The sequence below is a fragment of the Hemitrygon akajei genome, chromosome 18, assembly GCF_048418815.1.
Source record: "Hemitrygon akajei chromosome 18, sHemAka1.3, whole genome shotgun sequence".
NCBI classification, from domain to species: Eukaryota; Metazoa; Chordata; class Chondrichthyes; order Myliobatiformes; family Dasyatidae; genus Hemitrygon; species Hemitrygon akajei.
The window spans coordinates 16,944,236-16,965,912 of NC_133141.1; the positions used below are offsets into that span (position 1 = coordinate 16,944,236).

At 41.5% G+C, this 21,677-nt stretch overlaps 1 protein-coding gene across 1 annotated transcript in view; it reads right to left on the reverse strand.

The window, feature by feature from the left end:
* lmbr1l (limb development membrane protein 1-like) overlaps positions 1–20,108 on the reverse strand; it is an 83,614-nt gene extending 63,506 nt beyond the window's left edge. Inside the window, exon 1 of the mRNA XM_073070979.1 lies at positions 19,798–20,108. Coding sequence (XP_072927080.1) covers positions 19,798–19,857 — 60 coding nt within the window. The 5' untranslated portion in view covers positions 19,858–20,108. The remainder of the gene's footprint in view (positions 1–19,797) is intronic.
* Positions 20,109–21,677: the final 1,569 nt, after the last annotated feature.

Here is a 21,677-nt window from a genome sequence, read left to right on the forward strand (position 1 = left end):
AGTACGTGCTGAGAGATGCAGCATTCCCTTATGGACATCTCAATGTACTGGGCGACCAACAAGTTTTGAGCAAACCAAACTGTGTCTTTCACTGAACTGATGATCTTCTATCAGTACTTTAGATCCATCACAGTGTGTGGCCCTGGAAACAACCCATACATCAGAGTCCTCCGTTACACAGCTGCTTGAGATGAACCTTAACTTCTTTCTCCCAAGCTGTGAGACTTCTGAACACACATCATTTATGACAGTACCAGTGGCATTATACTGTTGTTTCTTTAACTACAGTACATGTTGTATAAACACTTTATGTTAACTTGTACATGGACAGTATATTTTTTATCTGTTAATATTATTGTATCAACGTTATTTCATTGAGCTATATACATGTATACGGTTGAATGACGATAAACTTGCACTTGACAAAGATCCTTGCATCCTTTTCCAGACCTTCTTGGCAGATGGACAACGCCATCATCATCACCACATTCACTGAGGGCATGCACTTGGAGTGAGTACAGGAAGGATCTAAGAGGGAGGACCTGTTGCTCACAGCCAAACAAAATCTTGATACTTGTTGGTGAGTTCTGGTGAGGAGGCATTCTATCAAATGGTTCTGACAGACTGTTCATCAAAGCATTTTACAGGGTCCATCATGTCTTTTTCCTACAGGATGTTCCTTACTGACCATTGCCTGGCAGATGTGGTCATACTGAATGGAACATTGTGTAACAACAGGAATAGAATTTCCCTTCACAGGTACAACCTGAACATGTAGTATGCAAAAATACAAGGTGGTCAGAGACTTCTCTGCCAGGTAACATCACAGGTTTCGTCCAAGTGGATCATCTGTCCTTGAAGAGAATAGATCCAATTGGACCTTAGGCAGGATCTTGTAACCTATATCCAAACAGTCAGACAGATCTCCAATAGTACAAGAACACTGGTTAATTCCTACAGTTCTCTGGTCAACAAGTTAACCATCTGAGTTACAGTGGGGAAGAAAAATACTACTCTAAATTCTCATTATTTCCTTGGAAATTGAGCCAACAATTTTCACATTTTAAGTCTTTGAGCACCCCCCCCCCCCAAAGGAAACACTTTTCAGAAGTAGTTACTTGGCACAAAAGCAGGGTCACGAATCAATGGAAGTAACTACTAACATGCAAGTTCTCTTTCTTTACAAATCATTTCTTTAAGGAGTTCCAATCTTTAAGGTATTTGAGTGGGCAAAAGACTCCAACACATGATTTGAAGGGCAGGGAATCTCCTGTTGAGAGAGCTGTGCCTTTGTCCCGCAAAACAAAACCTGTTTCAAGGGCATGTAACAGCTTTGCTTAAACTCCAGGAGTCTACTACCTCTCAAACCACCTGACCACCTGCCCCAGACAACCCCTAGCCCAACTGTATTTCCTACACTGGATCCACAAAACTGAAATAGAAGCAAATCATTCTCGACCCCAAGGTAATGCCTAAATAGGACAGCCATGTAATTAATTGGCTCTGTAGCACTTTGATAGGCCCTGAAGTCACAAAAGGAATTAAACAAACTGAAATTCCTCCTCAAAGCCTATAAATTTACAAGTACTGTTTAAAAAAAATGTCCCAGAGCTGAGACCAGAAAAAAGCAAAACAGCTGCTGTCTTTCCGGTTGGAAGGCAAGTGAACATTTTCACACACTGGATAGACATGCCACAGATCTAAAGGATACATCCTTGTGTTGCTACATCCTGTTCAACATAGTCACCAGAAAAACAATTCCTTTGAGGAAAAATCTTGCCCCTTCAGCCAAGAACAGTCTTTCCCTTGTCAGTTGTTGAAGCACATTTTACTGTAACCTTAAGCTCCAAATGTGCAGCAGTGGATTCTATTAAAAGTTCCAAATCTGTAAACCAGTAGTGAACCCACTACTAGTTAAACCCATGAAAAGCATTAGCCCAGACACTGATCAACTGGCTGGAGTGTTCACTGAGATCTTTAACCTCTCACTTCGGCAGTCTGAGGTACCCACCACCTTCAAGCAGGATTCAATTATCCCAGTGCCTAAGAAGAATATGGTAATCTGCCTTAATGACTATCGTCCAGTAGCACTAACATCTACAGTGATTAAGTGCTTTGAGAGGTTGGTGATGAAACCTATCAGCTCCTGCCCGAGAAGTGACTTGGATCCGCTCCAATTTGCCTACTGGAGCAAAAGGCCACAAAAGACACCATCTCATTGGCTCATCACTCAACCCTGGAACATCTGGACAGTAAAGATGCATACATCAGGATGCAGTAGACATACATCTTCATTGACTACAGCTCTGCATTCAATACCATCATCCCCTCAAAACTAATCAATAAGTTCCAAGACCTTGGCCTCAATATTTACTAGTGCAATTGAATCTTTAACTTAATCACTTGCAGACCCGTCAGTTCAGATTGGCAACAACGTCTCCTCCATAATCTTCATCAGAAGGGGTGCACCACAGGGCTGTGAGCTTAGACCCCTGCTTTACTCGCTTTAAACTTATGCCAGCTCCAAAGCCATATTCAAGTTTGCTGATGACACCCACTGCCGCAGGCTGAATCAAAGGTGGTGATGGGATCAGCATATAGTTGTGAGGTTGAAAATCTGGCTGAGTGGTGCCATAACAACGACCTCTCACTCAGTGTCAGCAAGACCAAGGAACTGATTATTGACTTCAGGAGGAGGAAACCAGAGGTCCATGAGCCAGTCCTCATTGTGGTATCAAAGATGGAGAGGGTCAGCAACTTTAAATTCCTCAGTGGTATCATTTCAGAGGACCCTGTCCTGGGCCCAGCACACAAGTGCAATTACAAAGAAAGCTCAGCAGTGCCTCTACTTCCTTAGGAGGTTGCAAAGATTCCGCATGACATCTAAAACTTTGATAAACCTCTACCGATGTGTGGTGGAGCGTATATTGACTGGCTGCATCACAGCCTGGTACGGAAACACCAATGCCATTGAACGGAAAATCCTACAAAAGGTAGTGGATATGCCCCAGTCCATCACAGGTAAAGCCCTCCTCATCATTGAGCACATCTACATGAAAAGCTGTCACAGGAAAGCAGCATCCATTATCAGGGACTCCCACCACCCAGGCCATACTCTCTTCTTACTGCTGCCATCAGGAGGAAGGTAAAGGAGCCTCAGGACCCACACCACCACCTTCAACCATCAGGTTCTTGAACCAAACAGGATAACTTCACTTACCCCATCATTGAAATGTTCCCACAACCTATGGACTCACATTCAAGGACTCTTCATCTCATGTTCTTGATATTTATTGCTTATTTATTTCTGTTTGTATTTGCAGTTTGTTATCTTTTGCACTCGGGTTGAACACCCAAGTTAGTGTGATCTTTCACTGATTCTGTTACGGTTATTATTCGCTTTTGGATTTATTGAGTATGCCTGCAAGAAAATGAATCTCAGGATTGTATATGGTGACATATATGTACTTTGATAAGTTTACTTTGAACTTTGACTTGCATTTGTTTCTGTTATTTTGCCCTCAGTGCAGCTGTTTAATTATGAATTTTTCAGTAATTGTAAATATAATCCCATCAATTACATGCTCCAAGTAGCAGGAAACCTGGCAGCTAACCTGAAACAGAATCCACAATGGAAAGGTCAATGTATTGCCTTTAACTCAAAATAGTCTGGAGAGGAGGAAAGCAGCATTTGTAACGGTCATGGTAGATGCTTTGGGAGGGGAGGAAAGATTTGACATTGAAAAACAATTAGCTGTAACTTCACAGAAAACTCACAGGGTCACCCTGATATTTAAGAAAAACAGTTAAATATTCAAAAATCTTCCTTTCATGAAAATGTTCCTTAGAAAAAGGAAGCCAACATATTGGATCTTCTAAGAATCATATAGATTTTTTTTGAAAATGTTCCCATCTTTAGTTTGGTGATCTAGAAATAACAAACAAAAATGCAGGAAACACTCAGAAGTCAGAGCACTTTGTTTTTACTTCAGATTTCAACATATGGCTTGTTTCTCTGTTTTTGATGACTTTTGACTAATTGAGAATCAGAAGAAAACATTACAAGAGGTTTCAATGTCAGAGGGGCGGAGATACACAGTACATGATCAGCACCTGCCAGTCTAAAGTGAACATTATTGTTCCGAGGATATCCTGCCTTTGTTCATGACTTGTCTCCAACCCGTTTATCCATCCAGTCAAACCAGGTTTAATTATTCAGACTTAACAGCCTCATCTTGATAGTTTAACTGATGGATTGTCATTAATCTATCTTTACTCTGACTGTGCTCAAAATGTACATTTCTTAATGTGGTAGCTCTGAATTCAAATTAATTTTAACCAGTGCTATATGTTCCATTTGAATGGCTTTACTCTTGTACAGTATAAACACAATACAATGAAGGGATACAAGACTGGTCATTTTCCCCCCTCTCTGACTGATGTTACATTATCGGGGGAGCATCAAAGCAAGCAAGATCTAAGAACAAAGGCTTTCCCAATGTATAAAATAAAAATTAGAGCAGAGCCAGGTCTTATAGCTAGGGGATTTGTCAGATTAGTTGTTTATTCTGCCTACTGATCTCAGCCAGGAAACCATGAAGGAATTGGTATTGGGCTTAGAGCACCCCAGGGGTTGATTTTAACAAGAATGGGAAAACAAAAATCAATAACAGGAACTGGAAAGCAAGATGGGATACTCACACTTGATTAAAGTCAAAGCTTTGGGATTAACAGTCTTTAAAACTTCTCCACAACATTGTGTTTATTTAGTTGATACTTGAAGGAAGATTGTATGGGTCCACTAGTGGCTCAAGAACAGTGTCCAAGAACATTTAAGCTAACAGATGCTAATTTCAACTATTTAGGATAAACAGTTTGAATAAACTATTTGAGTAAACAATTCCTGATGGCGATATGGACAGCTAATATACTGGTTACGCTAAAGCTGCAAAGACTAATAACTAACTCTTACCTACTTTGTTCCACTTTTACATTTTTATTTTAGGCTATATATAATGCTAGGGATAGTCAGCAGATCAGGCAGCATCTGCGATGCGAGAAACCTGCTGCTTTAGCTAACAATGGGCAATGTAGATTACCACACATAGCTTGAATCATCCTGGTCAAAAGGGAATGCAAAATGCTGAAAGAGAGATTGCACAAGATCTATCTTTTCTAAACTGAAGTGAACCACAGCTAACACAATCTAATACTTCTAGAACATAGAACAGCACAGTACAGGCCTTTCAGCCCACTGTGTTATGCTGACCTCCTAATGTTCTCCAAGCTCAATCTAATTCTTCCCTCCCACATAGCCCTCCATTTTTCTTTCATCCATGTGCCAACCAAAGAGTTTCTTAAATGCCCTCTATGTATTTGCCTCTACCATCATCCCTGGTAGTGCATTCCACGTACTTACCACTCTCTCTGTTTTAAAAAACCCACCTGACATCACCCCCTATACTTCCCTCTAATCACCTTAAAACTGTGCCGTCTGGTATTAGCCATTTCTACCCTGGGAAAAAGTCTTTGGTTGTCCACTCTATCCATGCTTCTTATCTTATACACCTTTATCAAGTCACTTCTTATCCTCCTTCACTCTGAATAGAAAAGCCCTCTAATAGACATGCTCTCTAATCAAGGCAGCATTCTGGTAAATCTCTGCACCCTCTCTAAAGCTTCCACATTCTTCCTACAACGAGTCAACCAGAACTAAACCCAGTTTTCCAAGTGTGGTCTCGCCAGTGTTTCATAGAGCTACAACATTACCTTGCAGCTCTTGAACTCAATCCCCGAACTAATGAAGGCCAACACACCATACACCTTCTTAACAACTCTATAAGTTACTTGTGTGGCAATTTTGAGGGATCTATGGATGTGGACCCCAAGATCCCCCTGTTCCTCCACACTACTAAGAGTCCTGATATTAACCTCGTACTCCTTGCATCACTTCACACTTTACCAAGCTGAACTCCATCTGCCACTTCTCAGCTCAGTTCTGCATCCCATCAATGTCCTCTTATAACCTACGACAAAGTTCTATGCTATTCACAACACCACCAACCTTCATGTCATTTGCAAACCCACCCTTCCACATCCTCATCCAAGTTAATTATAAAAATCACAAAGAGCAGGGGTCCAAAAACAGATTAGTAGTAAAATCATTGGCCAGGAACAAGAATCACTCAGCAGCATCCATAAGAGACGGACAATAAAGAAGCCCCACAGACAGTAGAGGACATTACACATACACTTCACACACACTACACTCTCATGCCATCTGGACACCGCTACAGGTCCCTGCCCATCAGCACCAGGAGAGCCTTATCCAGTTTTGTGTCTTCCTCCCTTCCCCTCCTCAACACCCAGTTTTGAATCTATACTATACATAGCACATTTGACAGTTATGTGTATTTGTATCTTAAATCACATGCATTAATTTTTAGTACTTATCTATTGTGAGTATTCTATATTGTGTTTAATTATATGCAGTGTGGTGTTGTGTATCTTAAGTTCTGTGGTGTTGTCCTTACCACTGCACAAAGTTCCTCATGGAAAATAAAATTAATTGAACTGAACATCAGTAGTCATGCACCTCCAGGCAGAATATGCTCCATCTACAACCACCCTCTGACTTCTGTGGCCAAGCCAATTCTGTATCCACACAGCCAGGTTCCCATGGACCCCATGCCTCCTCACTTTCTGGATGAGCCTACCATGATGAACCTTATCAAACGTCTTACTAAAATCCATATATACCATGTCAATCCTCTGACTTAATCAATGTGTTTTGTCACTGTCTCAAAAGAATTCAATTGGGCTCGTAAGGCATGACCTGCCCCTCACAAAGCCATACTGACTATCCCTAATCAGACCATGCTTCTCTAAATGGTTATAACTCCTGTCTCTAAGAATCCTCTCCAATAATTTGCCCATCACTATGCAAGACTCACTGGTCGAAGATAAAAAATTAATAAGCTTTTTGTCACATGTACAGCATATCCAAACATTGAAACATGAATTTCTGGCTGCACTCCCTCCCCCTTTAGAATACTGTGGACCCAATCTGAGATGTCCCTGACCCTGGCACCTGGGAGGCAACATACCATTTGGGAGTCTCTTTCAAATCCACAGAATCACCAATCTGTTCCCCTAGCAATTTAAAAGGAGAGCTTTGAGGGTGTTCGGTGTCATTCCGGCAGCCCAATTGGCAGCTGGAGGAGTGCAGAGAGGAGTAAATAAAAGTACGGAAGGGACACGCGGAGTGGCCATTGTCGGGAGTGAGTGTGGGGGGTGTCAGGCTTCGGCTCAAAGGCGGCTTCGGCTCGAAAGAGGCATCGGCTCTGGGTAAGCTGTCAGGGCAAATTTCTGTTAGGTTTCCCATTTTTCTTACTGTGTCAGGGGTACTTAGTGCAGTTTAAATGGCCATTGTGTGTTCTTCATGTTGGAGTCTCCCAGGGAACAACATCTGTGTGAAGGTCATCCAGCTGCAGCTCCTTGAAGACCGTGTTAGGGATGTGGAGCAGCAGCTGGATGACCTTCAGCTTGTACGGGAAAGTGAGGAGATAATCGATCAGACTTACAGGGAAGTAGTCACCCCAAAGTTGCAGGAGGTGGGTAGCTGGGTGACTGTCAAGAGAAGGAATGGGACGGTGAAAAGGCAGTTAGCGCAGAGTACCCCTATCGCCATTCCTCTCAATAATAAGTATACCGTTTTGGATACTGTAGTGGGGGGATGACATCCCAGGGGAATGCCATGGAGAGCAGGTTACTGGCACTGAGCATGGGTCTGTGGTGAAGAAGGGAAAGAGAGGGAAGAGAAGAGCGGTAGTGATAGGGATTCAATAGTGAGAGGAACAGACAGGAGATTCTGTGGACATGAATGGGACACCTGGATGGTGTGTTGCCTCCCAGGTGCCAGGGTCAGGGATGTTTTGGTATATATTGGTACCAATGATATAGAAAGGAAAAGCAAGAAGGTTGCGGAGAGAATTTAGAGAGCTATGCAGAAAGCTGAGAAGTAGGACTTCCAGGATAGTAATTTCTGGATTGCTACCTGTGCCACGCTCCAGTGAAGATAAAAATAGAATGATTTGGCAGATAATTGCATTGCTGAGAAGCTGCTGCAAGGGCAGGACTTCAGATTCTTGATTCATTGGAATCTCTTCTGAGGGAGTAATGATCTGTACAAAAGGGAAGAGGTTCACCTGAACCCGAGGAGGGGGCCAATATTCTTGCGGGCAGGTTTGTTAGAGCTTTTGGGGAGGGTTTAAACTAATTTGTCAGGGTGATGGGAACTGGTGTAAAGGACTCAGGATAGGATGGATAGTAAAAAAGCTAAGATAGTGTGCAGACAGACTGTCAGGAAGGGCAGGCAACTGATACAACAAAATTGCAGCCAGCAGAGTGAGTATCAGTGTGTGAGGGAGGCAGAATCAAAAGGGGTAACAAGGTACATGCAGATAGATTAGGAAAATCAAGTTGGTAATGGAGCTCGAGAGAGTGAATTTGTTGAATGCCTACGAGATTGCTTTTTAGAGCAGTTTGTCATTGAGCTGACTAGGGGATCAGCTATACTGGACTGGGTGTTATGTAATGAACCGGAGGGAATTAGGGAGCTTAAGGTAAAGGAAAAATTAGCAGGAAGATAGAGGATTGGTAAGCTTTTGAAAACCTAGAAGAATTATTAGGAGGGAAAACATTAAATCTGAAAGCAAGCTAGCAAACAATATCAAGGTGGATAGAAAAAGCTTTTTCAAATATACAAAAGAGATGAGAATGGATACAGGACCACTAGAAAATGAGGCTGGGGAAATAATAATGGGACCCAAGGAGATGGCAGATGAACTAAATGAATATTTTACATCAGTCTTCACTGTGGAAGACACTAGCAGTGTGCTAGATGTTGAAGGGTGTGAGGGAAGAGAAGTGAGTGTGTTTACTATTATAAGGGAGAAGGTGCTTAAAAAGCTGAAAGACCTAAGTCACCCGGGCCAGAGGAACTACACCCTAGGGTTCTGAAAGAGATTGTGGAGGCATTAGTAATGATCTTTCAAAAATCACTGGACTCTGGCATGGTGCCAGATGACTGGAAAATTGCAAATGTCACTCTAAGAAAGGAGGGAGGCAGCAGAAATGAAACTATAGACCAGTTAGCCTGACCTCAGTGGTTGGGAAGATGTTGGAGTCAATTGTTAAGGATGAGGTTATGGAGTTCTTGGTGAAACAGGACAAGATAGGACAAAGTCAGCATGGTTTCCTTAAGGGAAAATCTTGCCTGACAAACCTGTTGGCATTATTCGAGGAGGTTACAAGTAGGATAAAGGGGATGTAGTGGATGTTGTATATTTGGACTTTCAGAAGGCCTTTGACAAAGAAGTTTACTACAGGGATCAGTGTTGGGACCATTTCTTTTTATGCTGAATGTAAATGATTTAGATGATGGAATAGATGGCTTTGTTGCTAAGTTTGCAGATGATATGAAGATTGGTGGAGGGGCAGATAGTGTTGAGGAAACAGGTAGGCTGCAGAAGGGCTTAGATTAGGAGGATAGGCAAGAAAGTGGCAAATGAAATATAATGTTGGAAAATGCATGGTCATGCACTTTGGTAATAGAAATAAATATGCAGACAATTTTCAAAGGGGGAGAAAATCCAAAAATCTGAGATGCAAAGTTTAACTTGTAGGTTGAGTCGGTGGTGAGGAAGGCAACTGCAATGTTAGCATTCATTTCAAGAGGTCCAGAATACAAGAGCAGGGATGCGATGCTGAGGCTTTATAAGGCACTGGTGAAATCTCACCTTGAGTACTGTGAACAGTTTTGGGCTCATTGAAGAAAAGATGTGCTGGCATTGGAGATGGTTCAGAGGAGGTTCACAAGGATGATTCCAGGAATAAAAGGGTTATCATACGAGGAACGTTTGATGGCTCTGGGCCTGTATTTGGTGGAATTTAGAAGGATGAGGGGAGATCTCATTGAAACCTTTCAAATGTTGAAAGGCCTAGACAGAATAGATGTGGAAAGGATGTTTCCCATGGTGGGGGAGTCTAGGACGAGAGGGTACAGCCTCAGGATGGAGGGGTGTCCATTTAAAATAGAGACACGGAGAAGCGAGCGGGTGGATGAATTTGTGGAATTTGTTACCACAGGCAGCTGTGGAGGCCAGGTTGTTGGTTGTATTTAAAGCAGAGATTGACAAGTTCTGATTGGTCACAGCATCAACAGTTACAGGGAGAAGGCCAGGAGTGGGGCTGGGGGGGGGAACAAAAAAGATGATTGACTAGTGGAGCAGACTCGATGGGCCAAATGGCCTAATTCTGCTCCTATGCCTTGTGGTTTTATTGAATCTGCTATCACTACCATACCCCTCTTCTTCCCCCTTGTCTTCTGAGCCACAGATCTGATTGCTGCAGCTTTCCCCGGTAGGTTGTCCCTATTGTTTGAAATTTTGTTCGTTTCTTTTGCTTAGATTCACTATATTAAAAGGTTTTCACTTTGAGCAAAATCTGTGCTGAAAATTATACTGGTTTTCACTAAAACCTCATTTGCATATCACCAAATGTTAAAAAATAAATGACATTAACCAGCACAGTTAGGTTGCACTTTCAAGTCTCTAGTTTCAAGTTTTTGGGGATGATCATCACCAAGGAGCTCTCTTGGTCCATCAACACAACCTCGATAGTAGGGAAGTCACAACAGTGACTATACTACCTGTTTTGCTTAAGGAGAGTTAATCTGTCCCAAAAATTGCTAGTCAACTTTTATTGATGTGCGAAGAGCAAACTGACATATGGAATGAAAGTGTGCTACTCCAGATGCAGCAAGACAGATCACAAAGTACTCTAATGGGTGATTTAACCCAATCTGAACACATCATTGGGAGCTGGAGATAATCTACAACTCTCAATTCCTATGGCGCGCTCGTAACATCATTAAACACCCATCCCATCCCAGACACCGTCTGTTCAATCTCCTGCCATATGGTCGGAGATACAGAAACATCTTAGCCAAGACAGTAAGATTGAAAAACAGCTTCTTCCCGAGGGCTGTTGTGCAGCTGGATAATGCCACACCCCGGCTTACCAATGGCTTTTGAGTATTAAGGTCTATCAAAGACACTGATGACTTTGTAAATATGGGGATTTTTGAAAATTAAGCTGCACTGTATGTATTTTAAATATCTATTTTGTACAGACTGAAGTAGCAGTGCAATCTCATTGTCTTGAGCATTCTTCTATTCTATTCTTTGGAGAACATTTTAAAAAGCATACACACCTTGATATTTGAGAATGGTTACTGATCCAGCTTCATAAATACAATTGGACTTTAAGCAGTGAATACTCCACCAACCATAGATAATCAAACTTTAAACTAACAAACTGAACGTTAAAGAGCTGTATAAAACTGGTGCCTAATTATAATGACAGGTCACCTCGCAAATTTTACTAAAATTATAAAGTAGCATTTAAAGTTTCGAAAAGCATTCCTATTAGTGCTGCTCTGTTGGAAAAGTTTAGACTGGCAATTAGGCACAATTAGCTTTGAGGACAGGATTGCAGCTAACACAGTGCATTCATTATACAGGCACAAGAGTGAGGAACTATTTGCACCAACACAATTTTTGCAAACAGAGTTTTTTTGTGACATTCTGGTCAACTTCAGGAACATAGTAAAAAGAAATAAACAGTGCAAGTAAACAGAAACTCATGCCCTGAGAAACCCTTTAGTTGACAAGATTAAATGACAGCTCAGGTTCTCCAGCTTAGATCTATAAGCAGCATGCAATTTATTACCTCTTGGGATTCTGACAGCTTGAATAAGTTACACATAATTTATAACAACTGTATCCACCCCTACCAAATGTTCATTTACAACTGGAATGGTTTCCAAACAGAGTCCAGTTTACATTAAACCAAACCAACCAAATTCCAGTGCAATGTTTTCAAACAATCTAGTTTAGGTTTTCATCATAATTAGTCAAAATTTCCAGAAGCATCTCAACATGGTTTAAGAACGGAACGAGAGAAAACTGGACAATTCCAGCAAGTTGAATTATTGAATACAAGACAACAAACACCTGCACTGTCAGAAGCAAATTCAAAAAAGGCAAGTCACGTCATGTCCAAGTTAGCAATAGTCTGCAGCAGTTTCAAATTTCAGTCTCCTAGGTCAAAACAGAATAGGCAGTGGAAAATCGAAGCATCACTTTGGTGCCCCAGAAAGTGGTCTTACTAGATATGGTGAGTGGTATAGCAGGTAGTGCTACTGCCTTGTAGCTCAAGCAATCCAGGTTTGATCCTGATGTCCAGGGCTGCACATAGAATTTGTATGCTCTCAGACCACGAGGGTTTCTCTTAGATTACTTTCTTCTCACATCCCAAAGATTGACCGGGTGGTAGGTTATCGTGTCAAAGTGAAAACAAATTTCTACAAATTGGTGTAAATTTATTACAATTATTAAAAACAAAATAATTACTCACCCCCTTCAATTCAATTCAGTAGATGTACCTTTGGCAGCAATTACAGCCTTGAGTCTGTGTGGATAGGTCTCTATCAGCTTCACACATCTGGACACTGCAATTTTTCCCCATTCTTCTTACAAAACTGCTCAAGCTCTGTCAGATTGTATGGGGATCGTGAGGGAACAGCCCTTTTCAAGTCCAGCCACAAATTCTCAGTTGGATTGAGGTCTGGACTCTGACTTGGCCACTCCAGGACATTAACTTTGTTGTTTTTAAACCATTCCTGTGTAGCTTTGGCTTTATGCTTGGGGTCATTGTCTCACTGGAAAACAAATCTTCTCCCAAGTCACAGTTCTCTTGCAGACTGTATCAGGTTTTCCTCCAGGATTTCCCTGTGCAGTAGTGGTCACCAACCTTTTTAAGCCCAATATCCCCTACCTCGGCCTTAGTAAAAGGCAAGATCGACCCCAGATCAATTAGTCACATGCATGCACTACTGCGGGGCAGAAAAGACCGGAAGTAAAACCCCGCAACCCAGAAGTAGAAATAATGTATAAACACCAGGGGTACCCACCCTTTTTTGCACCGCAGACTGGTTTAATATTGACAACATTCTTGCAGACCGGCCGACAGGGGGTGGGGTGTTAAACACGACAGGAATACAGCAATACTCGAAGCAGGTTCCTTATGTCCAGTCTTCCACAATTTAGTTTTTGTGGCTCTCGGCACTTAGCTTCTGTCCCGCTTGCTCACGTTTTTTCCCCTGAAAAAACTCAATGCGTTTGTCTTTAAGTGCTGGGTGCTTGGACTCAGGGTACCGAAACAGTTTTGAGAGCTTCATTGCCTCATTAGACAGCCTCCGGGTCCGAGCTCCAGCCTCCCGCCCGCCACCAGACACCTTGGCCAGGTGCGGCTGGTCGTGGATCAGGTGAGAGGACACGGTCAGGGTCGGAGGTCCCCGTGCTGGGGCCGCGGCGGTCACAGTCCGGAGAGAGCGACCAACCAAGCGAGGAGAGCGACAGGGCACGTGCCCACCTCCCCTGTAGGATCTATCGGCCGACAAAAGTTTGTTTCAGTAGATCGCAGCAAGGTAGCTGCTCTGCTACTTACGAAACGCTGAGCCCGAATTAGGTCGTCTGCGAATATTTTAGCACCAGATTCTCCACGAACGTTCGGTGTGTTAAACAGGTTTAGAGGTGGCACCCATCTGTCCGTGCTCCAGGCCGGTAGCAATGGCACTTCTCACCAGCTGCCCAAGGCCAACCAGTGATCCCTGGCACGAGGGTGTCACTGTATTTAGGCGACTGATGACCTCGCATAGGTACAGTGGGTGTGACAGGGAATGAGGAAAGGTGCAGCTGACTCCTATCGTTTCCTCGCGGCCTGGTGGTTGGGGACCACTGAAGTACACTGTGTACTGCGTGGCGGGGGAGCTACACGCATGCACACTGGGCCGAAAGAACGGAACTAAAACCCCGCAACCCGGAAACAATCTCTCAACAGTATTTGTGTATTTATTTTTCTTTTTTTTCGGGATCTACTGGGAAAGTCTCAAAGATCGAAACAGTTGATTGTGATCGACAGGTTGGCGACCACTACTGTACAGGTTGTCCCCGGGTTACGAACGAGTTCCATTCCTGAGTCTGTCTTTAAGTCAGATTTGTACGCAAGTCGGAACAAGTACATCCAGTATTATTTAGCGTCAGTTAGTCAAATGTTTGTCTTAGTATATATTTTACCTTTCTATGCATATAAAACACTTAAGAAACATATGTATTTCAATAATTAAATCGGTGCATGCTTAGTAATAATTGTAGCTTTCATCAGGGCAGGGCCTTTCACATGCTCCACTACTCTCACTTTATCCTTTAAAATTGTTCCGATCGTTGACCGACTGTAGCTTAACGCTCTTCCAATGAAAAAGAATAAAGCCTCTTTCCGATTGCTTTATTATTTCCACTTTATTTTCAATCATGACCGTTTTCCGTAAACGGAACAGAAACACTGCGGATTCAGCAGCAGCCGTGGGCGGCGGGTCCCGAGCTCCGCCGGGTCCTAAAGTCCACCCGCACTAGATAGGTTAAATGGGACAAGTGGAAAAAAAGGGGAGGGGGGGTCAGGGTGAATCTTGCTAAGAAAAATTTAAGCCAAATACAAAGTTACATACTCAACACAGTGTCAACGACAACAACTTAAAATGGCGGACAGCGTCGTGATCAGAATTAAAATGGCGGACGGCATTCTCCTTCCTCCATTCATAAGTTGTTTGTATGTTGGACGTTCATAACTTGGGGATTTCCTGTATTTTGCTGCATTCATTTTACCCTCTACCTTCACAAGCCTTCCAGAACCTGCTGCAGTGAAGCATCCCCACAGCATGATGCAGCCACCACCGTGCTTCACGGTAGGGATGGTGTGTTTTTGATGATGTGCAGTGTTTAGTCTGATGGCCAAAAAGCTCAATATTGATTTCATCGAACCATAGAACCTTCTTCCAGCTGACTTCAGAGTCTCCCACATGACTTCTGGCAAACTCCAAGATTTCATGTGAGTTCCCCCCCCCCACCCCCCAACAGTGGCTTTCTCTTTGCCACTCTCCCTTAAAGCTGCGACTGGTGAAGCACCTGGGCAACAGTTGTTGTATGTGCAGTCTCTCCCATCTCAGCCACTGAAGCTTGTAACGTTACTCCAGAGTTGTCATAGATCTCTTGGTGGCCTCCCTCATTAATACCCTTCTTGCAGTCACCCACTAGCAGTTGGATCTTCCAGTTACACATGTATTTTTACTACAATCAATTGAAACACCTTGACTGCACACGATGATCTCTGTTTTACTAATTATGTGACTTCTAAACCCAATTGGCTGCACCAGTGATGATCTAGTGTGTGATATTAAAGGGGGGGGGGGTGAATATTTATACAATCAATTATTTTCTGTGTTATATTTGTAATTAATTTAGATCACTTTGTAGATAGCCTTTTTTGAAAGCCTTTTTCTGTCGATCAGAGTCAAAAAAGCCAAATTAAATCTACTGTGCTTCAATGTTGTAAAACAATAAAACATGAAAAATTCCCGGGGGGGGGGGGTTGAATACTTTTTAAAAAGGAACAGTATATCACATCTACACTCACACAGTTAATTGGAATTCTTAGCTAAGTAAAAGATCCAATATCCCAGAACAGGGAATGATGGTGCAAACACATCATTTGCAGACACTTTTTAAACAGGTTATTTATGCAACAGCAAGCTTGGACTCCAACAGCGTCACTGATCCAAAGGGTTTGGCACGCATTCCGAGAGATCCAGAAGGAACACCAAGAAGCATGGAAGCAGGAGGAAATCTGCAGATGCTGGAAATTCAAGCAACACACACAAAATGCTAGTGGAACGCAGCAGGCCAGGCAGCATCTATAGGGAGAAGCACTGTCGACGTTTCGGGCCCAGACCCTTCATCAGGAGTCCTTTGCAGATCTGAGAGTCCATAACTTCTTGGTAAACCACAGCTTGTCATGGTTATCACCCCACAATGATCTTTTTAGGAAGACACATCTTCTCTGAAGGATGAAACAGTGTCAACACATTTATCTATACTCCTACACCAACCTTCCAAGTGTTTCTAAGTTAATTTTGCTTGGACTAGGAGTTCAACAGCAAACAAGCAGAGAGAGGAGCAAACAGAGAGGCAGAAGCAGGAAGCTTATGTGAAGAGAGGATATTGGCTCAGAGGTGCAAGCAGTTTAGTTATCCTGAACCTTTGGCAAGGAAGAAAGGACTGAACAATGGCAAGCGCCTGACGTTTAGAAAACTTAGAGAAGGCTGTCATTAAAAAAAGACCATTTGTAATGAAGAGAAAGATTTGGATACATCCCTTGAATTGATTTTCTCCATCGACCTGGTCATTTCCTCCCACAACAGTGCTCAAGAAAAGTAAAATCAGACTTTCATAATCAGCCTGCAGTGGACAGTGACTTCAGAGATCAACAGGAATTCTTACTTATTTTGCTCCTCACCAACAAAGAGGGCAAAGAGTTCAAGGATACGATAATGAGTATCCCATCTTTGGATCCTTAATGGATTTTGAAAATCTAAAGTACACTGTATTATGGAGTGTTACAAGCTTTTGATCAACTTGCAACAGAATATTATTTTAGTACTATTGCAAAATCAGACTGAAGGCAATTTGTAATCACCATGATAACTGCTATGTTCATCATTAATAGTGTATATTGCTTAACAAATCAGATAATTCCAGTACTTAACACTGGACAGTAAGGGCAGGTTAAAGGTACACTTTATGACTCCACTTTGCAAGAGAAACATTTGACAAATGACTGCACAAAGGTCTCTATGCAAGTTATGGTTCAATTATTTCATCATTTGTGCTCCTTAAGTAAAACTTTACCACACCTTAAGATTGATTCATATTTATCTATGGGCTGGCTATCTCATTCCAAAGCAAAAGATGAGTTATATCCTGGCATCTCAACAGTTCTCTGCCATCCAAGCTAAGTGGCCATTCTGTTCAACTGACTGACATGAAACATTAATTGTTGCTTTCTTCACAGCCTAATGTGCTCAGTTTTTCCTTCCGATTTTCAACCTTTAATGAAGTCAAGATTAGTTTTACTCTACCTCAATCAAAACCCACATTTTTACAGTGTGTAATGAGATCATTAAATGACTTAACTGAGGAGAAAGTGGCCAATTTAGCCATATTTTCAACATCAATTACTCCCCAAATCTATACGTGATATTTACCCACTGATCCACTAACACAGAACCAAAGTTTGTTCATTTAAATACCAGGAGTTATTTTGTTTGGGTGGGGATGGAGGAAACAGGTAGTGAAAGAGATGACAATTGTCCATAATTCTAATGCATGCAGTGTGGAAACTGCACAACTTCCCCAAAGAATGCCGCAAAAATGCAAACGCCCATGCCAAAATTGAATCGGAAAACAAATCAGCACAAAACTTAAACTGGGCAATTTACTAGGGCCTAACATCACATCAGTTTAGAAGCATTCTTAAAGAAAGTATAACTCACTCAAGGGATATAAACATAATATAAACATATTACATACATCACATTCATAATGATGAATTGTAGATGTGCCAATACCAATGGCTCACTTACCTCATGGCCATATTTTTAAAAAATACAATATTTTCTATTTCTCTCAAAAACAGATAACTCATTGCACTTTTTATAGCTAGCTATGTAGTGCAAGAAACATTTTCACATTAAAATGCAAAACTAAAACACAAGCTTTCTATTATTCTGGGATCACTCCAGATAGTAAGGGTGCCTACATATTTCTCCTCATATCTAACTACCACCTTTGACTTCTCCCGTTCTATCAAGTATTAGAAGCTAATGGATTTCTTGTACTCCTTTTAATCACTGTCTTTAGTTTGGGGGCTCCCAATGATGAACTGCTTATTTCCATACACTGGCATCCAAAACTCTTATGAAAACTTCCCCTTTCCTGAACTTAGTAAAAAAAAAAGGCTTCTCAGACACATTCCCTTTTCAAATTCTATCCACCTACAGCACCAAGTTCATTTTGTAATGTCTGTGCAATAGACAGTGGGGCAAAAATCACTCAGCCAAGCCAATCTATTCTGGTATTTATCCATTTTTCAGAACTGTTCAAAATCCAATTCCCTCCCTGCTCCTGAGTCCCTTTACTTAAGCCAATTTTCCCAATTAAAAATGTGAAATATAAATACAAACAGTAGTTATTAAAGCAACACACACACAAAATGCTGGAGGAACTCAGCAGGCTAGGCAGCATCTATGGAAAAAAGAGTAAACAGTCAATGTTTCAGACCGAAACCCTTCAGCAGGACTGGGAATAAAAATCATCTTTTTATCTGCAGATTTTCTCTTGTTTGTGAGCAGCATTTACTAGTGTGGTTTTAATGCTCACGGAATGGAGGAACACCATTCCCTACTCTGTTATATTTTTACATTTAACTCTCCAAAATATTCCCTCATCCTAGATCCTTAAACAGTGCAGTTTAAATCAATTCTATTCAATTTATAGGCATTTCAGATCTCCATCAAATCACTGTGTTGACAGACATAACCAAAGTCTCAGTTTGCATCACTGCAATTACAACACAATGCCCATTTGTACTCACTTGTTTGGGGTTCCCGCCCCCCCCCCCCCCTGGTCCACAGAAGAGAAATTATGTTACTACCACCTTATTTGAGTTTTATTCTTACCTTTCCTAATTTAATTAGTACATCTTCAAGGGTTTTTCCTGCTCTAACTGATAATGACTATGTCTAAGAAACCATACTCTTTATCTTCACCTGTGACAGATTTGGAGAAGGGATTCATTGGAAAGTTAAAAACACAAAATGCTGTAAATACTCAGCAGGTCAAGCAGTATGGAGAAAGAAAACTGATCCAAATTGTTGACTCAATTTCTCTACCACTATTCAAAAATGTCAGAAAGAGGTCAGGCAGCATTTATGAAACAGTTAATGTTTCAGGCCAAGATCCTTCACTATTACTTGGATATACTGGAGATCCTTGGGTTTCAGCACTCCAAGTTAAAATGGGATTTGCAGGTGATGAAAGATTCAGTATAAAGGGGGAAAAAAAGGCAGGATGAAGAATAAAAACATTTTAACACTGCAATAAACAGCTCAGATGTGGAAAAAGAGTGATGCAAACAGAGTGGTAAAGATTCCCACCATGCTATGTCATTCTGATTTCGGGTGTCGACCCTAAACATCAACTGTACTTTCTTTTCCCCCACAGATGCTGCCTGGTCTGCTGAGTTCCTCCAGCGTTCTGTGTGCGTTGTTCGGATTTTTAGCATCTGCAGATTTTCTCTTTGTGATTCTGATTAATTTGCAGCTTGTGCTTAACCAACACCATCTATGAATATAGTCAACTAAAATATAGAATGCAACATGACAAAATTTATATCTCTTTAAATTCTCAAATTAAGCGTCCATAGCACTGAAGATAAGAGCAAATTGTTAACACAAGGGTACAACCAATGAATAAATCAACGTTGAAAGAAAACACACCCTGTAGAATCAGTAACAATATAAGATCTTGGCTTCAGTCAACTCTCAAAATGTGAAAACATGAGAATGTCATCAAACCCAAGTATACTTTTAACACGTGTGAAGCCACGCGTGGGTTTTCAGTTATCAAAATCACAAATTTCCTCACGTCTCTGTGAACATAAACTATCAACAATACCATGCTCATGCTGAAGTTCCTTTCGAACATTAATTGTATTCATGCAATTTTCTTTCATCTTGATCAAAAACTAAACGAAAAGCAATCAATTAAAAAAAACACTTACAATACACTCACGAACTCGGTTATGAAAGAGTTGAGTTCTAATTATAACGTCGTCTTCCATCGCAAACCTTCATGACTGAGACATCGCAAACTACCCGGAGACTCGGTAGATGAAAAGGCCGTTCTTCAGCTTCACACTACTGCCAATTACCCCGCCTACTTCCACCGGGCAAATCGCATTGGAACACTATACCCGATTGGCTACAAGGAGCACGAGAGAACATTACACACAACGAATCATTGGTAGACAGTAAAACTATAATGAACGCAATCTATGATTAGCTAATATAACGCAAATCCGATTGCTGTGGCTTCAAGTGTTAACTGACTGGTGAGGAAAAGTGATAAGCTTTACTAAATAATGAAGAGGGTATCTGATTGGTTGTAGCTTTTTTTCAGCATGTTATTGGTTGAAAATAGCGAAAAGACAATACTGCTTTCATTGCAGTATTTGATTGGTTGATACCCTCCATTTAAACTATGCGTCAAGCAGCCCGGCGGGAAGTACAGTATAAATATTGTATTGTCGTGAAATGCCTTGCCAGCACAGTACTGTTCTAATTTTCGAACAGATTATTATATACGGTTTGAATGATTTACATAATAAGTTAATATCATATTAAGAGCAGGAACAGAGCAGGCCAGGCAGCGTTTGTGGAAAGAAAAGCATTTAACAGTCCCGGTCTGTGACTCTTCATATCAGGATAAGAAAGGTTTCGTTTTCGGTAGAAAGAACCTGGTGGAAGGGGTGAGATTAAGTGTAGTAGTTAAGATCGCGTAGTGTCTTTTTTCTCTCTGCAGTGTTGGTAATGACAAGGTTATGGGATAGACGAAGACAACAATGCTTGTAATGTACTCTGTTGCTGCTGCTAAAAGCTAACTTTCATGGTACTTGTATTCTGGTAGTATGTGCCTATAATGATAAACTTGAATTTTCAAGAAAAGAAATCTAGTTTGATGTATGGCTTTGATATAATTTGAAGCTGGAGAATTCAGTATTAATTGTAGATGGCTGAAGAATTCTGATCAGGCAGAAGATGAGGTCCCTTAAGCTTCTGTTGGACTTTGTAACAGTGCAGGAGCTTGCAGACAGGTCAGAATGGATGGGGATTAAAAGTGGCCAGCAATGGGAAGCTCAGATTTGTCTGTACACATTAAATATAGGTACTCTGCAAAATTATTGCCATAAATCTAGATTTGGCTTCTCAAATGTAGAGGTGGTGGCATTATAAACACTGAGTATGGTATATTTAATCACTCTGGTAGAGGAGAAGCCATGATTTGGAAAGAAGAAAAAACATTCAGGGGCATCTATACAGAATGAGTCATTGTTGGAGCAAATGTGATAGGGATGGAGGAACTGAGAGAATGGAGACAGAGTGTTAAAAAGGATTACCTGTCCCCTGAAGTGGAGATAGAAAGATTTAGGAAGAGAAGAGTGCTGTCAGAGAATATGCATATGTAGGTGAGACCATGGTGGAAATTGGCTGCATCTTTGAGTTTTGCATGACTAGAAGAAGCAATACCAATGCCGTTGTACCAGGAAAAGAGTTGAGTGGGCCTGACTAGGACAGGAAGAAATACTGTTCCATGTATCGCACAGAAAGACGGGCATAGCTGGGGCCAAAAACTACAATTTTGATCAGCAGAAAGTGAGTGGAGTTGAAGGAGAAATTCTTTTCTTTTATCTGAGGATGTTCAGCCAGGCACGTGTGTTGGCAGAGGGGAGCCAGTTAGGCTTCTGTTCAAGAAATAAGTGAGCAGGCTTCCTTGACCCTCAGACCCTCCTGATGTGGGTTGGAGGTGTAGAGTGAATAATAAAAAGACAAGCAGAAAGTGCTATTCTGAAATTTTAAATCTGTTTCCCTTTCCACAGATGTT